The sequence below is a fragment of the Equus caballus genome, chromosome 12 (assembly GCF_041296265.1).
Source record: "Equus caballus isolate H_3958 breed thoroughbred chromosome 12, TB-T2T, whole genome shotgun sequence".
NCBI classification, from domain to species: domain Eukaryota; kingdom Metazoa; phylum Chordata; class Mammalia; order Perissodactyla; family Equidae; genus Equus; species Equus caballus.
Window position 1 is genome coordinate 45,039,056 of NC_091695.1, and position 15,536 is coordinate 45,054,591.

Sequence of the window (15,536 nt, forward strand, 5' to 3'; positions counted from 1 at the left end):
AGAATCCATCTTCAAGGGCATCAGAGCAGGAGAGACAAAAGTGTCCCGGGTGCTGTTAAACATGACGGGGAACTGTGGGTTAAAAACTCAGGAAAATTTCCCAAGCGTTGCTCAGGAATACTGCTCACTGAGAAACTCAGAATACTAGTGATGTAAGAAGTTTAACAGATTTTGGTTAAGAGGAGGGGCATGTGTCAAAACACGATTGTGCTAAGGGCTCTGCCTGGGGTGTGTGTGGCCGTCTCATTCGGCGACATACCCCTTGAGACAGTGTGCAGGCTTCCTGTCTGCCACCCTGGCTGCTTCCGGGCAGGGACACATCCTGGTCTGGGGTTCCTGCAGGAACTCGAAGAGTACTTGGCACACACTTAACGCTTGCTGACAGTCTCCTGTCGCCACTGAGCACAGCAGCTACTCCACACCACTTGCTCTCTGGTTTAACTAAGACAAATACCCTGGAGAGCGTGTGCTGGGCAAACGCTGCACACTCCACTCAGTCAGTCCTAAATCCCCGCTCAGCCCGCCCTCCTCTCTGCTCTGGCGTGGCCTCCACCTGCTCTGACATGCTCACCCCAAGGGTTCTCCACCGCCATCCTTGCCATCTATGCCTCTGGTTAGTGACGCCTCTCCCCCATCTGAAACAGCGCATAGCACCTGACTGACGGACAAGCTGCCAACTGTAACTTCTTCCAGAGATGTCCCCATTTTGAAGATCACGTCCCCACACTATGCCACTGAATGCTATATTCATTTCTTACTCATCGAGTTTACTTTTCCCCTTATAGAAGGGGAGTTGCAGCTTTCTGTCCCCGTGGGTGCCCAGAGGTGGCAGCTCTGGCTGTCCCAGCCCATGGCCTGTCCATCCTGGATCAGACATGGGCTATGAGAGGAGGGGTGTGGATACCACGTCACTGCTCCAGCCTCAGCCACTTCAGTCCTGCCCCTGCAATGGGCCCAGGGTGGCCTGGCACAGCCTGTCCAGAGGAATGAAAACTCTTTCCTTTAAAAACAGGGTGGGGACACATGGGGACATTCCAGTGGTGACCTGCCGTAATTGTGGAAGGAGAGAGTATAGTTCAATGAGTATCTACGGTGTCAGGAAGATGCCAACAGGCATTTACTAAGGGATCATCACGTGGCCAGCTCTGTGATAAGGGCTTCAGGGGACACCAAAAAAATACATTGTTTAAATTTACAGTGCCTGTGCTGAAGGAATCCACCAAATAATTTGGGACATGAGATACATACAATTGAAACGTTAGAGAACAGAAGATGCTATATAAGCAACTGTCAAGCTGTTTGATACTGACTGTAAATGGTATCAAATTCAGAGATGGAAGAAGTTAAAACAAAATACTTTTGAAGGAGGTAGAGCTTGACATTGACTTTCAAGATGGCGAGGGTTTTTATTCTCGGTCAGTTGAAATGACAGCATGAGCAAAGATATCACATTAGTGCTGAGCACAGAGTGTGGAGGGGACAGCAGGGGACAAGTTGATTGTAATGGAAACTGGGAAAAAACGTCCACGGCTCTAATGATATTTAACCACCCTCTAAGCCAATCTGAAAATTAGAGGGCGAGAAGAGAGCTGGGCAACTCTGCCTCAGAAGAGCATTATAGATAAACTGGTCCACAGTGAGATATGACCTCAGCTTTAAGGAAAAATTTCCAGAGCAGCAGACTCTTGAATATTCTATGTTATAACGTTCATTATGTTACCAAAACAATAGCACAAACAACGTATCAGAATTCACGTTTATACCTGATTGATAATCAGATTACTAACGCTATACGGAGTGACAGGACATGAGTTTTTATTAAAGGGTTTTATTAATATGATAAGCTAGTTAATAAGTTAGCCAGGCCCTCATTCAACTCTAAAGAATAATGACTGGATGAAATCACCCCCACGGGCAGCTGGCCATCAGGCCCAAGCTGACCCACCTCTGTGTCAGCTACGAGTTAGCTTAGCAACGTTTGAGCCCTATTGTGCTGACGGTTTCCTTTCCGATGTCTTCAGACCTAGCTTGACCTTGTGAACTGTGGAAGTCAAAAAGAGGCTAGGAAGTGTCTGAGAGGTGAAGAGATCCAGCAGATTAGTCACGACTGGGAACTCAAACAGAATGAAACAGCCGGCGACCAGCTTTCTGGCCACTCCTTCCCACAATAACAGACTGGTGGAGACGCCCGCACCTCAGTACTGCGGATGGTGCCACAACAACCATCAGGGCTGACTCAAGGGAATGACAGCACATCAAGTAATCATTTGCCGCAAAAATATACAAGCACAAAGCACACGTTGTTCCTGGCACATCATTTATAACAGAAAAATATTTTATGACCTGCACGGTTACTTCAAAATAAAGAAATATGTGACCACTTGAGAAAACCTAGCAGAGACTGGGGAGGGGAGGGGAGGAAGAGGGAAAAGGAAGAAACAGATGGCAATGAAACCCCTCGCTACACTCCTCCGTGAAAACGCACATCAGCTGACCACAGAGAAACCTCAGATGGCACCACAGCTGCGAGAAGAAACACTAGAAACAAAGGAGAAGCACCAAGCTCCCTCCCTTGAGCGCTCTGTTATGGCACACGGTGGAGCGCCACTGTCGGCCAGATGCTTCCCGGTTACAGGAAAGATAAAGTAAGTGTCTTCAGGATCATAATGTCTCAGGTCACACTGTGTACCCGAAGCTGCAATGCTACCAGCAGAATCTAGAAGCTGCTTACATCGTTTTCGTTTTGTCCAGAAACATTAAAGGCCACAATGATAGGATCGATTACAATAATAGTAACCGCATCCTTACCAATCCATCACGCCAAGAGAGTGAAGCATGGAGAACGGCTCTGTGCTCTCTTACTCCGCGAAATCAGTGTGGAGTCATCAGGTGGCGTGGCACAGTGTTAGAACCAGCCGGAAGACCAGCTGCTGAAACCGAAGCAGCGAATCCCGTGAGCGGCCAGCCTCTCCAGGGACCACGCGGCGGGGAAAGCGCTGCTCGAATGTATGTCTCCGAACTCCACCGAGTGGTCCACACTGCCTTCCACACTGCCCCCAAACAACCTGCTCACACTTACCAAAGCCACAGTGAAGATGCGCTGGGCGGCAGACCATGGCAAGAGCCTAGAAGGCACTGAGGCCACAGTGTGCACTTCGTAAACTGCTTGACCCGACTTCTTCCGGGACCTGGGACGGACGACTGCATTAGGTTTTGTGCCCAAAACTCTTGGAGGCAGGAATACATTGATCTCCATAACCAACTAAAGGGCTCAACCAACGGAAGGGCTACCAGTCCGCTGTTAATACTTGAATGTCAACTCCACAAAGAGTTTCAACCAGCTTTGTTAGTTTAATTAGTTACAATTATAGAATGACTTTAAAATGGCAAGATGAGGTCCCAGAGAAGTGCAGTCCACGTCCACCTGGAGACGGTGTGCCCCGGCACCTGCCATAGGGCGTGAGCGGACCTAGCAGGGAAGGCAGCGGGCAGAGGCAGCCCACGCAGGCACACGCACACCACCACCGATGTTAACTGACTGCCATGCCATTACTTACGCTGATGACAGCAAAAAAGAAATAGAACAGCTCAGCTTAAGCCAACGTGAAACCAAGACAGAGCTAGGAATGGCTCGAGCCTCTGAAACGCTGACACAGCACAGCGGACAGAGCGGAAGCTTACAGACCAGCCCGTAAGGGACAACAAACCAGACATGCGCAGCCACACTGCTTAATGTAAAACATAATATTTTTAAAAGGCATGAAGCTTGCAGGTAAAGCTAATTTTATAACTTAGAAGAAAATCACAAATGTACCCAAGAGCCTCTTAAACTCTTAAAGTAAGTGACAATTAATTGCTTTTAATCCTTACCCAGCCAACGTTATTTTTGGTGGTCCTGGAAGAGCTGATCCAGAGGGCAAAGCAGACCCATTGGCTATGGTTGGCAAAGCTCCATTGTCAAGCTGTATAAAGTCAAAGACAAGCATATTTGGAATCAGGACATGTTTTAAAAGTCCCATCCCATCAGCCCCTAGCCACAGATAAAAATGATTCTTTTTCTTCTAGAGGTTTACATCACAATCCCTGTACAATGACATCTGGGCCTCGTTACCAGACGATTCCACTAACACTGAGCAGGCTCCAGGCAAGGCTTTTCAGCAGTAGTTGGGGGAGCCTAGCCATGACATGCCCGGGGGTGAGAACGGTGTGGACTAGATGCCCCGACCGTGTGGACAAAGAGGGAAATAAATGGGTGACAGATGCAGGGCCAGGCCACCAACAACCTGGCCAGCAATATGCACAGCTGTCAGGTGGCTATCCAGGGACATTGTAATGGGCATCTTTTTCATTTTTATGAACTATAAATTGTGAAATGAATTACAAATTTCTGTAAACTAAAAACGTTAATTATCATTATATTCTTAGTATAACATAAGAGATCTTGCTATCTGAAGCCTGATTGGCAAACATTACTTTGTCATCTGTTCACAAAAGTATTTTGTAGTCAATTTGAACAAATTCAGAAGCAAAGTCGTGATCTCTGCATTATCCACGTCCTCTGCTTTCTCACTTATTTTTCTTTACTGTGCTCACTAGCAGGGCTCACAGAGGGCATTCACGGGGAAAGGAAAGGGTGGCAAAATCACCACAGATCTGATCTTCCTCTATCAGAAGCTTGAAGACATCAAATGTATTGGATAAATTTTGGTTTTGAGATTATTTGCATACATCAGAGTTAAACATCTTAGCCTTGTCCCTTCCGCCCCTGAAAACTTGAAATTTAAAAATAAGCTTTGTTTAAGAGATATAGTCTTGGGAAAACACCATTTTATTCATCCTGTTCATTTTCTCTCTCCTGCCTCTTTTTAAATGGTGTGTAATCACTGTCTGTTGTGCCTCGAAGACTGAGAACCACCCAGGGTCCACGTCCCTCCTCACAAATGCTGCTGAGTCCCCCGGGGAGTGTGACCCCCAGGACCCCTCTCTCTCGATCCGGCCAGGAGCCGGGGCTTGCTCTCCTCTCACCCAGTTTACAGGAGGGAAGTGTTGACAAGTCGCTGCAACTGTGTTTCTGTCACAGCCACCCAGACACCTAATCGTTAGGCTGACGTCTCCAAGTGGCAGCGCGCAGAGTTCTGCATTCATTTGGAGAAAGGGTTTTGCAGTTCTCGGGGTTGAGGCAATTCTTTGCATAAACCAGGTACAATTTCTCTTTTTCCCTTTGCTTATTTAGCCCCAAAGTAAAGCAGAGAAAAGGAAATGTCTTTTGAGTACTATGTAGGAGAAAACCTAGGGCGACGTTATACTGGGATCCATGACTTTCCTCAGCCATGTCTGGCCACCTAGGAGTGAAGAAAGTGACTCTAAGACGGTGCTGCTCAGCCCGTCACCGGGAGATCTCACTGAAATGCAGGTCCCGCCTCAGTGAGTCCGGGGGGGCCTGAGACCCTGAATTTCTCACAGGCTCCCGGGTGATGCCCATGCTCCTGGTCCATGCACCCCACTTTGAGGAGCGAGGCTCTAAAAAATATGCAGAACTGGGGGTTGGCAAGGGAGCAAAGGGTTCTAGGGGCACAGCAAAGGCATTACTAACATAACTGCCCCGAGGCCCACTGGGTAAGAAGTCAGGGGGAACCAAAATGGGGACAAGAACAAACACAGCCAAGGAAAGATGGGGAGAAGGTGGAAAGAAAGGAGGCTGTGGTCCAAAGGGGCATTTCTAGTGCAAGATCTTCGAGGCGGAAGAGCGAGTCCAGTGTGTGCCTTTCTGACTGGGGCTCAGAGAGAGAAGAAAGGAAAGCCCGCGGTGAAGAGGAGGCGGGGAGGAAAGAGGCTCACACGCAGTCTCAGCAGAGACTCCACATCGGGCGCCGCCAGCATCACACCTGGGACTGCATCACCTCCCGCCCTGATTCATACTCTCTCCCCTCCTGGCTAATGCATCATTTGAGAAACATTTATTTACTCTCTCGGCAAATATTGACACCCACCGCCTCAGAGATCGCCTCTGGTCTCGCGGCTAAACACCATCTATACGCTGGTGACTCCCTCCCTCCAGTCCAGACCCTCCTTGCCCTGAACTCCAGACTCACACACCTGCTCCCACACGACAGCGCCCTTGAATGTCTAGCAGACATCTCAAATTTAATATTCCACACGGAACTCCTGGTCTCCTCCCAAAACCTGCACTGTCTCATCTCTTGATGGACGCTCCATCTTTCCATTTGCTCAGACTGAAACCCTCGGGGCCCTCCTTGACTCCACTCTTTCTCTCACATTCCACACCCAGCCCCCGCTGGCTCAGGCTTCCAAGTGTCCCGACAAGCTGTTTCTCGCCACCTCCACTCCACTGCCGGCCTGAGCCCCATCATCTCACCCAGGTTACTGCAACAGCAGGCTCGCCCGCTCTCGCCTTCCCCTCCTTCGCGCCAGCCCCCTTTCAGGCAGAGCAAAAGCCACAGCCCTTCCTCTCCTTTGACTGCCTCCCTCCTACTTCTTGCTCACTCCATCCCAGCTCCGCTGGCCTCCTCACTGTCTCCCAGCAGATGTGACTGTGTGCTGTGCTGTTCCCCCGTCTGGAATGTTCTTCCATGTGATATTCACATGGCTCACTCCCTCTTCTCTTTCAAGACTCTACTCAAGTGTCACCTTCTCAATGGAGCCAACTGTGACGACCCTGTTGAAACTTGCAACCTGCCTTCCTCCCCACCGAAGCCCCATCTCCCAGCGCCCATCCTCTGCTGTCCTAGCAAACATTCTAATTTACTTCTTTATTAGCTGCGCTTATTGTCTGTCTCCCGCACTAAGATGTAAGCTGCGGGAGGGCAGACTTGTGTGTTTGTTCTGGGGGCCTCACTCAGCGTTAGCTCTTGGACGTAACCCACGTGCTCAGACCAGCGCCCGCCCAGCTGAAGGGGGAGTGAGTGCCCTTTATGTGCCAGGCTTTGTCCCAGTTCTCAGTCCACAAAGACAAATGAGACTCACAGGTATCCACGCTTATGGAGCTGGCACTCCTGTGGGTGAATGCAAACCAACCAACCACCCAACCCAAAAACTGCGAGACAACGACAGTGCCGCACAGAGAACGAAACAGGAGCTGCGACAGGGACAGGCTACACTGGGGAGCCAAGAAAGCCTCTTCTGGGGAGGTGACATTTTAGATTAAGACTCAGTGAAAGGACATTTGTCTTATAGTTAACATTTAACATAGGCATATTATGTTGTAACAATCAAAGCACTTTCAACTTTTGAAAAGCATTTCCATGACACCGAGGAAGGTGAGGGGTGTTCTAGACCAAGCGGGTGGCATGTGCTGCCGTAGGTCCACCAAGGACACGTTCAGCCAGCGGGGCAGAACGATGGACTGGAGGCCGTAGGAAAGGGCAACAGTTTCTCAGAGGTGGCAGAGAACCGTGTCTTAGGTTCACTCCACTCCTCCCACAGCACCTGACACAGTGAAGGTGTTGAATACTTGGCAAGTGTCTCCCTGTTGATTTTTAAGTGGAGGATAAATTATATTTCCTGAGTAATTCCAACTTTGACAATCGAAATTTCAAGAAACAATAATGCCCAATTGTATCTTTTTTTATTAAAACAATGACTCACTTGTTGTGTAATGAGATTTAATTTTGCTGGTACTGGCAAAAATCTTCCTACTAAAGTAGTCATTGGTTTAGGGACATCTGTAAGGAAAACAATTAATAGCACATATTAATTCCTCTTCCATTGCACATGGAAGAAAGCACAAAAATATCATGTATCATGGATTTATTTTGTGCAAAGTCATTTAAACTTATCTTGATACTATTTATGTTTTTTGATCTATAAAACCTTTTGGGTCAATTTATTTTTTTACGTGTTGCATTCTTTTTCTTTGTCATGAAGCTCCTTAACTCGAGCCTCCAGGGATAGTCTACTATGCTAAAAGATGTTACTAGTGCCTGGGCTCCCAAACTGTGTGTGTCCCGTGGCACCAGAGCACGGCTGGAAATGCCAGGGGGCCACTGGACGCTTTACATTTTCAAAGACAGCACAGCGCCGTCTGTTGGACACCACGTGAACTGCTTTCACTGTAAATGTATTCTTTTTTCAAATGGTTACTAAGTTGTTAGGATGTAAATACTTACTAGGCTATTTTGACCAAATTTCTCAACGACTGGAACTGATAGGTATTTCTTTGGCTTAAGGCTGCCGTGAAAACCCTTCCTGAGACCCTAAGGGCCCTGTGACCCTCGGTGTTTGTGATCCAAATGCAAGGAGAAACGTTCCTCAGTCTCCTGAATCGCCCATGAGCTGAACACACTTCCTGCTCCAGGCCTACGCAGCCTTTGAGCGATGTTACCTTGAGACTCAGGTAACAGGATACTTCTATTTGACGGTGATATTTAATACGTACACAGTGTAACAAAGGAGACTGGGTGGTGGGGAAGGTTATGATTATATGACAAGGAAATAGGTTTGGAGAGCATTATATTAGCCCTCTCCTTCTGTGGATCTAAAAGCATCAGGATTTTGTCACCTGCCAGGAGGAAGGGAATTAGGAGAGAGCCCCTCCCTGCCTGTGTATAGGACCAGATGCCACTCTGACCTGCACGGAATGGAGCCAGAAAATCCAGGGCTGGTGTCGTGCAAAGGGCTTTGGGCCAAAACCCCAACCCTGCTTCTGCATCATAGAAGAGTAAATGTCTTGAAGGCATTTTATCTGTCCCTGGATAGACAGACCATCAGGGTGGGACAGGAGTCACACCCTCTGTTTTTGCCCTGGACTCCAAAGGGCCACTGAAATGACATCTGGATTTAATATTGATCTAAATTACTGACAAGGTCAGTGAATCGTCTGATAATGAAATATTCCAATTAACTCAAGATTTAAAGGAGCACGATTATGTATATAGTTCACACAGAGATGCCCAGTTTTCAAGAATAAGCGTCTAACTTTTGTAAACACGATCCTAACACCATGTCATTTAATCTTTATTCACAAGGCATTTCAGGATCAGCGAGTTCTTCCAGGTCACTTAGTGTTATTGTGCCAGTTTACAGAAGTTTCTGAGGAAATGAATGTCAGACAACTCAGCGTTTGATCAAATTATTTCAGAACTCACGGCGAGTAAAGCAGAGTGATAGTTTGCAGTGACTACAAGGAAATGTTTGTATTAAAATTTATGTAGTTCACACCACACCTGAATAGCCCACCCCCACCCAACCCGGGAAAGGCTGATGTTTCAGGCCAGGCACCCTCGGCACCCCCTGGTGGTGTGAATCGTTCCCCGGTAGGTCACGCAGATCTCCGCAGCTGGCGGAAGCAGAGGACAGGAATTTGCCATCGTCAATACAATGGCCACAAGGGAGTCTATAAAGACACATTTTTCCACTTCTTAGCTCACTGATACGGGCTATGAAGTCTGCCGAACTGCCTAGTCCACACCCTAACTGCCTATTTCACTTTTACCCTATATACAAAGCCAAACATATTCGCTTACCAACTTACATATAATATATGACGTAATTTTTTTATTAATTTACTCTGTACCTGACTGTAGATAATTATTTTGGTCTTGATACTGAGGAACCAAATGAAGTGCTTTTAGTTCGCTCGTGCCAGAATTGTCTATACACAGCATTTGTGTACCCCCTTTCAACTGACATATCACCTAAAATGAAAAATAATGATCAGGTTTCATTGTTAAAAGATATCCAGTAATATGAACCTAAATAAACTTAAATCTGACAAAACAGCTTTAATCCAGAATTTAAGTTTTAATGGGAAATGGCCAACTATAAATCGGTTCTCAATTTCTTTTCTTTTTTTGTGAGGAAGATTGTCCCTGAGCTAACATCTATTGCCAATCCTCCTCTTTTTGCTGAGGAAGATTGTCACTGAGCTAACATCTGTGCCAGCCTTTCTCTACTCTATATGTGGGATGCCGCCACAGCATGGCTTGATGAGCGAGCGGTGTGTAGGTCCGTGCCCGGGATCCAAACCCATGAACCCCAAACCACAGAAGTAGAGCACACGAACTTCACCACCACGCCACTGGGCCAGCCCTGGTCTTGATTTCTTTACTCTACAATAACACGGTCTCTGGAGGGACCACAGGGCAAAAACTGCCCTGGGAAATGTTTCGTGAGCTGTGTTCAGTGCACCGACAGCAGTTGCTGCTGACGCCTTTCTTCCAGGTGTCTGACCCTGGAGGTTCAGGGTACGGACCAGGTGAGCCTGCGCAGAGCTTCCTTCCCCTGGCCTCACACTCCAGTCTCCAGGAGCTGCGAGAGCAGGCGCCGAAGCCCAGCCTCGGTTAGACCTGGTTAACTCTAAGAAAGACTTCGTGCCCCTGACGCCCTCTCTGTAGCTGGCCACACACTTAGAATGATCTTTAATTTTATGACAGCTCTCTCCTGCCACACACACTTTTACTTAACAGGTGAGATTTTGTTTTACGTCCATTAATTTTACTTTCTATAAGGACAGCTTAGAAACGTTAATCCAAGAATTGGAAAATTCTAAGAAGCCATGCCAGGCTTCTTGGGCCTGACTAGCACTCTCAGATCACCTACGGGATTCCGACCACAAAGATGTCCTCAGCGAGCTGAGTGAGTCCATCAGTCAATCACACAGTCAAGCAGAGCAGAGATGGAGCCCTCACTGCGTGCAGCCCATGCAAGGCCAGAACAGAAAGGCAAGAAAAGCTGTGGTTCCTGCCTTCAGGTTGCCTTTGGGTTTCCTAGCCATGAAAACCCAAATAAGCATAAAGGATTCATGTTACCAAAATAAGACACACACAGCCTATGCTGATAAAGTGCTGATCACTGGGCCAGGCTTCAGCTCATCCAATGATAAGAGGCCAGCACCCACGTTTGGTTGGAATTTTATTTGTATTTGGAGGATAAAATTATAAACCCCCCCCCCGCCGCCCCCCGCCATGCACACGCACTAAACTGAGACAAAGGCTCAGCACGGGCTCTCCAGGCCTCTGTCTACGGCACGATCCTGGGCTCTGGCCCCCTCCTGGAAGTGTGCTGACATTCCTCAGGAGTCGGGCATAATTGGGAGTGATCTTAATCCGCTCCCCTGGTCCACATGTCCTGGAAAAGCTCTGCTCTCCAAACCCGTGGGCCTGAGGAGAACCACAGACAGAGCGGCTGGGTCAAAGCTCGTGCTGAGCTCACGCGCGAGCATTTCCTAGCGCAAGAGCTAAGGCCTCCTTTCTCGGATCACAGAGCTGCTGTGGGAAGGGCACTCATGTGTTCTTTGGACTCCTTGCTAAAGGAGTGCTTGGGGCCAGAATCCCTGACTCCCCTCCATCCAGTCCTCACCCCTAGACCCGGAGTCTTAGACGTACCACTTACAAGCAGCCCTTGCAACATCTCTGTCTGGAAATAAAAATAATGCCTGCCCTAGAGAGTTGATGGGAGGATTAAATGAAATTACAAACATGCAGAACTATTGCATGAGCCGCAGATGTTAGTGATGACTTCTAGTTTTGTGATTAGGAACTGGAGGCAGCCAGAAGGGAGGCAGGCTCTGCCCGCAGCTCGCCCTCTCACCAATGTGCCGACCGCACAGCGCAGCGGGCCACCCCACCCCGGGCCCACTTGGGTCTACACTGACCGATGTGACTTGTGGTCAGTCTCCTTAAAGAATAAAGCAACGTCCTAATCTTTGTTTGATTTGCCAAGATTAAGTAGAAATGAGCATCTTAGCGGTGAAAGGAACATTAGAAAGGCTCTAAATTAGGCTCCTCTTTTGATAGATGAGACAACCAAAAATGTTGATTCAACAAGTAAGCAGAAAGAAAAACAATGCCTGAAATTGCGATTACTGTTGCCTTAGTAACGGTGAGGGGCAGACATTTACTACAGTGTTAGCAGACACATTTCCTCTGGCACGGTTACCATTGGGTTGGCGTCCTTCTTATGAGCGCAGCCAGAGGCATCCTCTGCTTCTTGTGATGATGGCAACTTGCAACAGGGTTCCGGGGCAACAGGGTTCTGAAAAGTCGCTTCCTCCGGATTGTTACTTGTGAGAGTACCACCTGCTTCCTTTATTTCAACCTGAAAAAGCAATTGGGACTTTAGAAATCCCACTGTGGACACTGGGTTTTGCGGCTGGGTAACAGAGAAAGTTCTCAGTAGAAGTCACGTTTTTCAGGTCAAGAGCCCTTTGCCCTCAGTGCCTCTCCTCCTATTGTTCTCCCTACAGGGCAACAGGGCGCCTGACAGCCTCACTGGGGGCTGAGGATCCTGCGGATCGAAACTACTGCCCACAAGGTGTGGGGATGCGATTTCGATGTGGCGCTCACATGTTGTTTCAAGAACAGCATAAGTGACTGAGAAGATTCCTGGGTCGGTCAGGTGCCCCTCGGGCTGCTGGACAGCCCCCTGCTCTAATGGGGCCACAGCCTGGCAGGACCTTCCGTAACCTCACCTGAGATGCTGAACCCCATTACTGTGCTCAGAGCGTGCTCATTAGCTTATACGCTCTAGTCAATTGTTCTGCTTTTCCCTCAAGCAGCCTGAAATCCTTGTTGATGTTTTAGCAATATTTACAATGTAACTTATAACGTATTTATAGCAACATTTATAATTAAACAGTAGAACTTTCCTGACTGAACAGTAGGACAACAGTTAATATGAAACAGTGAGGGTAGGAAATAACTGCCAACTTAATTTTTAAGCTTTCCTCTGCAACAACTGTCAACGACATGCTAGCAAAATGAGCAAAAATAGGGAGAAACACCAATGATATTACTGAAAATCAATGCAATTAAAGAAAAAAACTAAAAAGTCTCAATGGTTAAAAAAAATTACCACCAGAGTTGAGGGTTTTACAATTGGGATGCTTCTTTTTAAACTTTGATAGGAACGTAAGGAGGATCGGGAAACAGCAGTCAACCCGCACTCTGTTTGCATCGTCCCTCCCCGCTCCTTAACCTCCACCTGTCCAAAAGGACAGGAGGCAGGCCACAAAGTCCTTCATAAGAGACCGGTGACTCTAAGGTGACATTCTCAAGACCTCAGATAAAGACAGCACAGATAAGTATCTTTCAAAGTGTGGGTATTGAGTCAAACTTGGAGACCGTCTAACAATAAAATCTAGAACCCAATCAGATACTAATTATCATGAACTGGCAAATTACTTAGCACAGTAGACTAGCACCTAGGTATAAACCTTTAAGGAGACAGAGGAAAGTTTAGCTATATTTCAAATTATAGCTTTATTATTTCAAATTTTATAGAAATATAAAAAATTTTTAATTTTCTCCTTTCTGCTTGGGGAACTTGCCATGCACATGTCATCAAAGTTTAGATTTAACTTATCTCCCTGTAACGGACAAATGTTTATACAGTAAATACATTGGTTCCTCAGCCCCATACAAGTAACCTCTGAACCACTTAGGCTACCGTAAAATCTTATTTTTACAGAATGGATATACACAAAGGTCAATACGTGGAAATGAATTTCTAGTAAAAGGAAATTAGCAATTCACCTTGAATATTTACTGAAACATTATTCCATTCTGTTCAAATGAGAAACATGTCCATGCTGAATCTTTTTCATTTTATTCATGAACTAGGAAATACTCAATAAAAATTCAAAAAAGCAAAGAAGTATCCCCAGATAGGCTCTCCTTTATTTCGTGAAACCAGCATTCTGTCAAATTTGGATTACACTGAAAGAGAAGTTGACTGCTTTAACATGACCCAGTGCCCCTCCTGCTCTGGTGACCGCTCCCAAGTCCGCCTTGTGCAGGAAGGGAGCCGTGCTGGGAGCGACAGGTGCCGGGACACAGCTTTGGCCTGGGAGCAAAACGGAGAGTCTAACATTTCAAGCCGTCTGAGGAAGACCTGCGCCTGGGTGAAGGCTCGTGGCACCAGATGCATCCCACGGCTCCTCTGAGTCAATCTGAGGGGACGGCAGAGGCCCCATCAGTGTAATGACCAAGGAGCAGTCATTCCACTCACAGAAAACCAGAAAGCAGAAGCTGACGTGCAAAGCCAGGCTCCGGCCACCTCAACACCGACTCAGACAGCTTCACAAAGGCTTAACTCATAACTTACTAGTTATGTACCCTAGTTTTCCAAACTAGACCTTTCTGGGGGGGACAGCACACACTTCCTTAAGAACAGTTAAAAAACTGATTTGTTTAGTTTCAGCAAGAACAGAGCAGAAAATGACCGGCGGTTATCCAAGCAAAGGAGGGCAGTCAGCTGAGAGCTGGCAGGAATTTGCCCTGATTTATATTACACGTGCTCGAAGTTCTAACATCTTGATTTCCGGGCTCACCCAACACAGGGATGAGCTGTGAGTCCTTGCGGGCCTTAGGACTCTAAAGGGATAAAATGTGCAAGGCAAGCACAGGGGAACCAAGCAGGCCGCACTCGGTTCCCAGGCCCTCGTTCCTCTAACGTCAAGAGGGCGTCTCTCCTAAAGCGAGCGACAGCAACAGGGCGTGCGTTAAGACACTTCCTCAGTTTCCATCTTGTGTTGTCTGCTGTGTGCAGGGTCAGGCCAGGCTGGACCCAGGAACCCAGGACGTAATTCACCTGCAGACATGCGCCTCGGGTGCCAGAGGGAGGCGCCCCGTTTGGAAGGAGTCCTTCCGACCGACCAGGGATGCTGCGGACACAGGACACACGCCCCCTCGGGGAGGGCATCCGAGGCACCGGCCCGGCGTGTCGCCGCTCCCCTCTGCAAGGGACAGGGAGGGGTGCGTGCCCACGGCCCAGCTGGAGCTTACTGGAATCACGCGGGCGCCGGGCGGCGCGGCTCCTTCGCGGGCCCAGGCGCCCAGGGGCAGGACGGCGGGGCCGCGGGCCGGGGCCAGCAGCGAGGACAGCAGGTGGACGCTGTAGGCGTGCGGCGGCCCGGCGGGCAGCGCGGCGTCGTCCAGCGGGGCGAGCTCGGGCAGCGCCCCCAGCAGCTCCTCACCCTCCCGGCCGCCCGGCAGCTCCGCCGGCCCCGCGCTGTCTGCGGCGGCGCCCGGCGCGCGCGGGTCGGCCGGGCCCAGGTACGCGTCCGGGAACACGCGCAGTGCGTCCTCCTCGGGCGTCGCCGCCGCCGCCCAGCCTTTCGGGGCCACGTTTTCCGAGGCGAACGCGCTCTCCGCGCCGAAGAGGTCGGTCGCCAGCTCGGCCGCGGGACCCGGCAGCGCGCCCAGCAGCGCGCCCAGCAGCGCCGCCTCGTCCATGTCCCCGGGGCCGCGGGGGGCGCACCTGCAACGACGCGGCGGCTCAGGCGGCGCCCCCGGGGGTCCCGCCGCCGCCCCGCCCCGCCCCGCCCCGCCCCCCGAGGGTCTCGCCGGCCAGAGGGCTGACCAGGGGCTCCCACCGCCCCCTCGAGGCTGACCAGGGGCCCCGCCGGCGCCCCCGCGCCTGCAGACCCCAGGCCCGCCCAGGCCGCTGGGAGAGCCGCCAACGGCCCGGGTCTCGGGCCTCCTCAGCCGGACACACCTGCGCCGCCGGGCCGTCGGAGCGCAGAGGATGCGGGGAGCCGCGGGACGGCCCACGCGCGCGGCCGTTGGCGGTTGGGGAAG

General features: G+C 49.5%; 1 protein-coding gene across 1 annotated transcript in view; it reads right to left on the reverse strand.

Moving 5' to 3' along the window:
• The window catches only part of TESMIN (testis expressed metallothionein like protein), a 38,726-nt gene extending 23,190 nt beyond the window's left edge, over positions 1 to 15,536 (reverse strand). Inside the window, exons 1-6 of the mRNA XM_070230238.1 lie at positions 15,454 to 15,536; positions 14,742 to 15,216; positions 11,896 to 12,054; positions 9,533 to 9,653; positions 7,606 to 7,682; positions 3,871 to 3,962 (exon numbers count right to left, since the gene is read on the reverse strand). Coding sequence (XP_070086339.1) covers positions 3,871 to 3,962; positions 7,606 to 7,682; positions 9,533 to 9,653; positions 11,896 to 12,054; positions 14,742 to 15,191 — 899 coding nt within the window. The 5' untranslated portion in view covers positions 15,192 to 15,216; positions 15,454 to 15,536. The remainder of the gene's footprint in view (positions 1 to 3,870; positions 3,963 to 7,605; positions 7,683 to 9,532; positions 9,654 to 11,895; positions 12,055 to 14,741; positions 15,217 to 15,453) is intronic.